Here is an 8913-nt window from a genome sequence, read left to right on the forward strand (position 1 = left end):
TTTGGCCTTTTGCCCCGCTGTGGGAAAGCTATTCTAGTCCTTCTCCCCCTGCTGACCCCGAGCTGCTCGTCCAGGGACAGCGCGTGTTGCAATGAACCCATTGCGTGTCCCCATCGCAGGTCCCCGGAGCAGAGCAAGGCCTCGGCCGGCAGCGGCGGCGCGGACAACTGCATCGAGCCGGTCTCTCCACCAGACGGCGTGGGAGAACCGGAGCACGCCAAGAGCGCCACGTACCCGATCCTGTACCGCGAGGGCGAGCAGATGGACCAGAGGTAACGCCAAGGGACGGGATGGTGCGGGCAGCGCAGGGATGTTCACCCCGTCCCCACGCTCGCCGTGGTCCAGGCTGCTTTTCTGGCAGCCAAAAGCAGTGTCACATCCCGGGTTGCTGTGTGTCTATAGGGGGTTTCAACACTGTGTGGTACCTTTGCAACAGGGAGAAAAGCTGGAGATCCCAAATGTCTCAGCAGCTCGCCTGCTGATTCTGAGAAGTTACGCTGAGGGAAGAGTCTCTCTAGGGAGGGTATTGTGAACTGCACGCTGCAGAGGTTTCTGATGGTTTCTTGCTTTTGCAGGATGGGGTCCAAGTCCCCAGGAAACAACACTCAGCCTCCAGCTTTCTTCAGCAAGCTGACGGAGAGCAACTCTGCCATGGTGAAGTCCAAGAAACAGGAGATCATCAAGAAGCTCAGCACGACCAACAAAAACGAGACGGAGTACAGTAAGGGCATGTGGGGATGCGAATGCAGGGCACCAGGGGAAAAAGCCTTGAGGACACATGAAGCAAAGGAGATTTGGGAATGGATGCTGATGCGTTAAGAGAGCTGCCAGCCAGCTTTCTGATTCGTGCCACAGTTTGTTGGGAAGTGTAAGGTACAAATGCTTCCTGGGATGAGCGGTGCTGGAGCTTGCTCTAGGGCTCTCCTTACTCTAGGGCTGTCAATCTCACCTGCACCACATAACCTCAATAGGAAGGAAATAATGAGCTGAGCATGGAGGAGACTTAAGAGCAATTGATACTTTAATGAATGGCCAGCCAAGCTGAGTCCTTCCTCCTTGAGCTGCATCTCCCCCCAGCATGACTTTAAGCCCTACATCAATATTGGTATAGCTCTGTAAGACTAACCAGGCTGGCTTGTATTAGAAATTCATCCCGTTCATTCATTAACTGCTAATAGAGTAGATGGGATCATAATTTAATTTAGCCCAGCATTATATGGTCAATACTAATTCAATTTGAATCCATCTTACAACAGCTGCATTGGATAAGAGGGACCAAGCTGTCTCGTCTCCTGGATGATGTTACCATGAGCCAACAGTATTGTTATGCCCCCTGGGGACATGTGGCTGAACCCCGTGACCTTCCACACTTTCCCTTATCAAGGGAAAATACATAGAAATAGGAAACTCCTCTTATTTGATGAGAATTGTTGTTATTCTAAGGAAAGTGAAATCCAAGTGAAACAGCTCAGCTAAGAGGGAAAATATTGATTTAACATTTCTCCTCCTCCTCCTCGCCCTCCCCACTGCCCAGACCTGCTCTGTGGATGTGGGGATTTGAGCCTTTGGAAATCCCATAGGTGGGAGAGAGGGTTTGATGTGTAATCCAAAGGGCTGGAGGAAGAGAGGTCAGCACTGAGCACAAGACATCACTCTCTGGGCTCTGCTTTTCTGCCCCTTCCCAGCTGGCCAGGCATGTCCACTGTGGATCTCCCAAAGGTCCTGGTCCCAGCCAGCACCCACAGCCCCAGCCCAGGGGAAAGTGGGCTGCTGTCAGGCTGGGTGCTGTGACAAGGGAGCACTGGGATCCTGTGGCTGGCACTGCAGGTCACTCCCTGCAGATGCTGCTCTCTGTATTGAAGAGCTTCTTTGTTTTTCTCCAGATGTTGGGCAGCCTGGGACAGAGATTTTCAATATGCCAGCGATTACCGGAGCAGGTAACTCCCATATTCCTGTACCATACCCCATTCCCTACAGGGCTTACAGCACAGAGAGCAGGAGACTGGTAGACTTAAGCATCTTTTTCCCTTTTGCTGTTAATACTGATTATAACAGTTGCTGGGAGGCTGAAACCTCGGGACACACCGTAACTTCCTGCTGTTGAGTTGGAGACAGCGGAGTGTAATTCCTTGGAAGTCATGGCAGAGTTTGAGGAGAGGTTAAAAGTCAAGCAGGGGTTGTCCATCTGATGGCAGTGGAGGGTTAAACTATAGAAAGGTGGACCTCATACTTGAAAGAGAGCACTGTGGTCTTCGTGGGATCTTGTGGTCACCCGTGGATGTGTAGGAGAGCAGTGGCAAAAGGGAGCATGAGGGTGGGAAGCAGGCTCTGAGCCTGTTGCAAAAGCAACCTGGGGTGAGAGCAGCACCCAGTAGCCTTGAGCTGTGAGTGTTGTGTGGACTGGCAATGGCTGAGGACCAAGAGGAGGTGTTACATGGGAGATGGAGGGGTCCAGCAGCGTGCTCAGTCCTCGAGGTGCTTCAAGCATGGGTTGACTCCAGTTTCTCAGAAGCTGGGAGGGAACATTCAGCGAGTGGCCAGGTCTCGCCATGGTGGTGCTGCTGGTGCCACCAGATGGGCTTTGTGGCACCTTGGACCCTGATGGTTTGGGGTTTGATCACCCGGCTCTGGACGAGCAGTTCTGGTAGTGGTTTCTGAGCGCTGCTGAAGGCAGCCATGGTGGGCTTCAGTGAGTCCCTGACCCTAACCAGCATTAACCTGCTGGCCTGCCTAAGTGGGGGGTTCGCTGGCTACCACTGGGGCTGTACCCCAAACCCCAAAGAGCCCCCTGCTCTCAGGAAGAAAGGGCTCAGGATGGTTCCCCAGACAACCGTGGAGATGTGTTTGCTGTGCTGAGCATGGAGACCACCCTGTAGGAGCTGAAATGGTGGTTTAGGAGTTTCCCCAGGGGCACTGCTGGGCCCATGGCTTTCAGCTGGGAAAGGAAGAGAGGGAGCAGCTTAAGGAAGGGGTCTTGGCAAAGAGGGGCAGAAAACGGCCCTGTAGAGTTGGGTGGCCAGCATGGGCTACCCTGAGACCAGCCTGAGGGAGAAAGAGTGAAGGTGGTCAAGCTCTTGCCACCTGCTGCCCATATCTAAGTGGGCTTTCAAGTGACTGAAATGAATCTCCATTGAGGAGCATTCATTGGTAGTTAATTGATTAATTACTAATGCTTTCCTACAGCAGGAATGCCTTCAGGTTGTTAGTTTTAAGTGGGAGGAGCAGCAGCTTTCTCACAACCAAGGAAGAGAGGTGCTGCAGGCAAGGACTTTGTGTGGTAGGAGAGACAGGCACGTCAGTGGTGTGAGACCTCTCACTGGTGTGTGGTTGGGAGAAGGAGAAGGAGCCAGCTCACATCAGCAGATGGGGTGAGAGGATGCAGCCGGGCAGAATTTGGGGTTTACGGCCCAATTTCCTTAGAGCATCCCCTGGGTAAACCCACTCCTGCTGTGCTGGAGGAAGGTATAAAGGCAGAGTGTAGGGAACCTAAGGACAGCGTCTGCAGGAGGGGACCAGGAGAGACCCTGCCTGTTACAGAGAGACAAGTGAAGTGGGATCCATCCCTTTCCGAGCAGAGGGGCAGTGATCCCAGTGCGAGCACCCCTGGGATGGGATGGGGGGGGGTGTGGTGTTGCTGGCAATGGGGCTTTCCTCGCCAGCCTGCTGGTTTCATGTCTGTATTTTGCCCTTTGCTTGTTCCCTGTAACCGCCACATCGGGAATGACGGTGGCGTGGCTGAACCTAGTGCCCTCTGGTCCCTGTGCGGTGCTGCACCATAACTGCATGGCTTGAGACTCACAACCACGCCGACACACCACTTGCCTCTGCATCCTGTCCCATCGCCCCCGGGGGCCACCGGCCTGGGGGGAGGAAGGGAGCGGGCTGGGTGATGGGCAGGGGGCTGGAAAAGGGGGACAAAAGGGCTCTCCCCAGTACAGCCCCTCTCTGCAGGCTGTGTGCCCTCATCCAGGGCTGCCTGCCTTTGCTGCCTCTCATGCCAAGGCCAAATCCAGTCACCTCTTTCCAGTCAGGTGGTTTCTGGGGTGCCCTCTCTTCCTTCCCTGATTTTCCTCCATGGGAAACAGCCCCAGCCTCTGAATTCCTGGCACACTGACTTTTGATCTGTGTGTGCATCCATATGGACCCCACATCCAGGTGACTCTCGTCCTGCTCCCATGTTGGGAGCGCAGCACCCCCTCTTCCTGCAGTTATACAGTCACTCCCTGTGCTCAGTGACAACCCATTCCCCTCTGCCATCCTCCAAGCCCTGCCTGCCTGCAAATCCCAAATCCCAGACTAAATCCCATCCCATCCCACCGCCAGCCCCTGCCGATCCCTGGGGCGGGATGGAGCGGGGAGGAGGAGGAGGACGGGTGCATTGCAGCGCTTTAAAGAACAAGATGACAAAGTTTGTTGCTTTGCGAGAATGTGCTGACTGTTTGTTTCTTCCCTTCTCCCTTGTCTCCTTTCTCCCCCTTTCCCCGTCCCCACCCCCATCTTTCTTCTCATTTGGCTCCCCCCCATCTCCCATCCCCTCTCTCCTCCCCTTCCCGTATCTCCCAGGGCTAATCAGTTGTAGGAGCCAGTCGGTCCAAGAGAATTCCAGTACCAACATGGGGTTGGAGGCAATAATTAGGAAAGCCCTAATGGGTAAATATGACGAGCAGTGGGAAGAGCGCTCACCTCTCAGTGCCAATGCTTTTAACTCTCTGAATGCCAGTGCAAGCCTGCCCGCTGCTATGCCCATAACTCCTGCTGATGGACGAAACGAGGACGTGCGCTCCTTGCCAGGTCTGCAGCCCTCTCCACCTTCGCTCTCTGTGTTATTAATTCTCAGCCTTTTACACTTCCCCTTTTGGGGGTGGATTTGTTCCTCCCCTCGTTTTTGTTCATTTTGGTTTTCTTTTCTCCCCTCCCTGCCCCAGCTTTGAGCTTTGTGAATCCGCTGATTAATCCTGGTCTTGTTTGACGTTCATTTAATGGTCTCAGAAGGTGCTGATGCTTTCTCTAAAACCACTGACTGCTCCTCTCCCCGTTTGTTGGGTTTTAATATCTCCTTTTCCTTTTTTACACAATATAAGGTTTATGGGGGGGGGGACACGACACACACCACACTCAAAAGATGGAAGCCATCAACCTACACAGCCACCCCGAAGTGTCTGTAAACCCGGGGTGGGCTCGCTGGTCCCTAAACAAGGGAAGGAGCTGAGAGGAGCCAGTGTGGGGAGGATGGGGCAGGGTGGTGCTTCCCTCCCCACCCCAGGCTTGGGACAGCAGGGATTGGATGCAGCCTGGGACAGAGGGTTGGATGTGACCTGGGGGTGCCTGGGGCAAGAGATGGAGCTTAAGGGAGATCAAAGTGTAGAAAGGAGAGAACTTTAGAGAGCAGGGCTGGGGTGAGCTGCCCAGTGAGCCCCAACGGGGCTTGCAGAGCTGTTTGGGCACCACGGTGGGGTCTGCTCAGCCACAGGAGAGGCTTGAGCAGAGCTCAAGGGTTGTTCTGCAGACCCCCGGTTAAGGAAGAGGAGGGGGACGAGGGATGGATGGGGCAGTGTTTGTCCCCACGTGCCTGCTGAGGGCAGATTGCCTCTTCCAAGCACCCAGCACAGGGCCCAGCAGCCAGTGCTGGGGTCACCCTTGGCAATAAGGGCACAGAGCCCCTGAGGCTGAGGAGCAGGGTCCTCCAGGTCAGCTCACACCAGGCACTCTTCAGCTTGTTGCAGAAAAGCTTTTCTGGCTCCTGCATGAAACCAGCTTCTTCCAACCGTGCTTCCCCGTGCCCGGAGACTGCCCAGGCAGGCAGGGTGGGATGCAGAGCCCATCCATCCCTGCCCCTTTGGGAGCTCCCCCCTGGTTTATCCAGGATAATGTCCCCAGCAGAGGCCCCTTCCCCTTGAAACCTTTTAAAAGCTGGCTGAACATCACCAGGGATTTTGCTGCAAGGATGGATTAAAAACCATCCTGGCCATGTAAACTGTGGGAACAGGGAATGTGCTCGGGGCTCCAGCACTCCTGTGGCTCCTTGGTGGGGTCCCTGCCAACTGGCTGCACAGCAACACATGGAGCTCCTGTCCCATGACCCCTATGTGTGGGCTGAGACATGAGTTTGCTTGGGAGCAGACCCCACAGAGAACCAGCCCATCCAAAGCCGCACGGCTGCCCCAGATCCACTCCATGGTAGCATCAACCCACAAAGCAGGGAGCAGCAGGGGAGGCACAGAAACCTCTTCCTGCCCAGTGTGCGGAGCTCACCCCATCACCCTTGCCCACCACAGTGCCCAGCCCCTGGGCTGAGCTGTTCTCCTGCCACCAGCCACTTCTGCAGCCTCTCAAAGGGGCAGCGCTGGGTTACCCGGACCCCCGCAGCCCGTCCCGATGAGCCGGGTGACGAGCGGGCGCTTCTCTTTGCAGGAGGAGGGGGCAAGCCAAAGATCGCTGCCAGACCCAACAGCCGCAAGGCCAAGTCCCCGGCGCCGGGCCTGTCCTCGGGCGAGCGGCCGCCCTCCGTCTCCTCGGTGCACTCGGAGGGCGACTGCAACCGGAGGACGCCGCTCACCAACCGTGTCTGGGAGGATCGGCCGTCGTCCGCAGGTAGGGCTGGGGGGGGGGACCTGTCCCCAAGGCCCCGTCGCCGGGGGGCTGACACTGACCCTGCTCTGCTCTCCCCACACAGGCTCGACGCCGTTCCCCTACAACCCGCTCACCATGCGGCTCCCCAGCGGGGTGGTGACGGCAGCTCCCGCCGCCCCGCTGCCGCAGGGCACCCCCGGCAGCCAGCACCACGCCTGGGACGAGGAGCCCAAGCCCCTGCTCTGCTCCCAGTACGAAACCCTCTCGGACAGTGAATGAAGCGAGCCCAGCGGCAGGGAGACGGCGACCAAACCCAGGGCACGGGAAGTGAATGGGGACGCGCGGGGCGAGCGCCCACCGCCCCGGCCCCGCCGGCTCTCACGAGCGAAGATGCAGGAGCAGAGCTGTTTCGGTTTTCCCTTTATCCTTTTCCTTCCCCTCCCAACCCAGCCAGTTTGGGGAATGTTTTTATTTTGGGGTTATTTTTTTGGTTTTTTTTTGTTTCATTTTTGTTTTTTTTTCTGTCTCAACATCTGGAAATTTCTGCATCCTCTTCAGTCTGAAAGGAAAGAAGAAAATAAGCCTTAACGAGACAAAACCCAAGGAACCCATCTTCGATCTTGGCAGCCTTGCTGGGCGCTGACCCCCGCCCTCCCGTGGGAATGGAGTTGAGGGGCTGTGGGATGTTGCCCTGCATCCCAGCCCTGGGGCTGTGCCACGGAAATGCAAAACCTTGAGCGGGTGCACACAAACAAGAGCATGGTTTAGGGAGTGAAATAGGATGGAACGCCCCGGTTTGCTTCCCCCCCGGCTCATCTGAGGGCTGTTTGTCCATCATCCCCTGGTCACAAGCTCTCGACAGGCTCCAGACGTGGCCGGGGTGAGCAGGAAGGGGGGGAATGAAGAGTTATTTCTTAAAAACACAAAAATTCCTGGTCCCTTTGGTGGAAGCGATGCCGGGCTCAAATGGGAGCGGGCAGGGATGTCCCCGCGCGCCGCCCACCGGGGGGCTCGGTTGCTTTAAGTGCATTGTTTTCTGAACGGTGAGAAAAGGCAATTGTAAATTGTATTTGGTCTACAGGGTATATTTTTGATACCTTCAGTGAATTCTGTCAATATTTTACGCGAGGAAGGACTGGAAACCGCAGTATTCCACACGCTGTAAAAGAGGTTCTGTTCTTACGTGCAGGCTTTGATGTGTTTGTCCATTGTATGGAAGGGTTTAAAGGAAAAGAGGAGGTCACGCTGATCCATCCGTGTTATCCGTGAGTCAGGAGAATGTATGGACTTAGCTTAGAAGATACCAAACCGAAATCTTGCCATGGTTGCAGGGCCCCCGTTCCACCCACACCTTTGCTGACTCAGCAGAAGCCGTTTGCCTGGTTGTAGATGTTGGTTCTCCAGAGCCCCCCCCCCCCTCCGGCCCGGGTGCAGGGGGTCAGGAGCCGGCGTGGCAGGGACTTCACCACGAAAACGTCAAGAAAACACACCCAAAAAAAGGAGAAAAAAAGGACAAAAGAAGTTTTTATTGTATTTTTGTGATACCCACAAATGCTCTGCGTTGCGTTCTTTTGTTTTCATTCCATGATGTTGGCTCATATCTGCAGTTACATGGGTAAAGAACAAATATTAGACTCTTTTTTTTCTTTTCCTCATTCAATTCTGCTTTTCTTGCTCTGGGGGGAAAAAATATGGCAAAAAAAAGGTAAAAAAAAAAAAATACAAGTATTATTAACTGCTTTGCATCCTGTTCATCACTAGAGGAACCCAGAGCCTGGCACAGGCGTGCTGCAGGCCCCCGGAGGGACCCGACGCGCAGGTCCCTGGATCTTTCTGTTCCCCCTGCATCGTTCCCAGGTTGATTCTGATTTGGAAGCCAAGCGAATGCTGGTGTTTGTTGTTTGTTTGGGGTTTGTTGTTTCGGTTGTTCCCTGTTGTTGGTTTTTTTACAATGTACAGGTTTTTCATGGTCAGCCACGGTTTTTGTGTCTTTTCTGTTGTGCTTTTTTCTTTTTTATTTTAAAGAAAAAAACAAAAAAAAACAAAACAAAAAAAAAAATTCCGAGTCCATGCACAAAAGATGTGGAAGTTTTTCCGTTCCCAGGTTCTCGCTGCTGGTGTCTCCGTGGCTCTGACATGTACAAGGTAACCAGAGCTGGTGGCTGGGCAGGGCGCTCTTCCTGTGTGGTGCAGATTTTGCTGGGAAAAAAACCAAAAAGGAAATCCCAAATCTGACCCATTTCAAAGCCACCTCCTTTCACCTATTTGGGGAAAAGAATAGGGAAAAGGAGCGAAACAAATCACAGCAAAGAATAAAGTTCCCACTTGGCACAGTAGCGATAC

The 8913-nt window shown here is 54.4% G+C and overlaps 1 protein-coding gene across 9 annotated transcripts in view; it reads left to right on the top strand.

Moving 5' to 3' along the window:
* The window catches only part of NCOR2 (nuclear receptor corepressor 2), a 161940-nt gene extending 153397 nt beyond the window's left edge, over positions 1 to 8543 (top strand). For 5 of the 9 annotated variants that reach the window (XM_061466184.1, XM_061466186.1, XM_061466185.1 and 2 more), the window contains exons 41-46: positions 120 to 272; positions 576 to 721; positions 1884 to 1937; positions 4564 to 4791; positions 6412 to 6591; positions 6674 to 8543. In XM_061466184.1, the coding sequence (XP_061322168.1) occupies positions 120 to 272; positions 576 to 721; positions 1884 to 1937; positions 4564 to 4791; positions 6412 to 6591; positions 6674 to 6849 (937 nt within the window). In that variant the 3' untranslated portion in view covers positions 6850 to 8543. The remainder of the gene's footprint in view (positions 1 to 119; positions 273 to 575; positions 722 to 1883; positions 1938 to 4563; positions 4792 to 6411; positions 6592 to 6673) is intronic. The other 4 variants (XM_061466189.1, XM_061466191.1, XM_061466192.1 and 1 more) reach the window with 2 other exon arrangements.
* Positions 8544 to 8913: the final 370 nt, after the last annotated feature.

This window comes from Pezoporus flaviventris, unplaced genomic scaffold, assembly GCF_033815535.1.
Source record: "Pezoporus flaviventris isolate CSIRO_AGI_PZ_B2104156 unplaced genomic scaffold, CSIRO_AGI_Pfla_v1 ptg000041l, whole genome shotgun sequence".
Taxonomy (NCBI): Eukaryota; Metazoa; Chordata; class Aves; order Psittaciformes; family Psittacidae; genus Pezoporus; species Pezoporus flaviventris.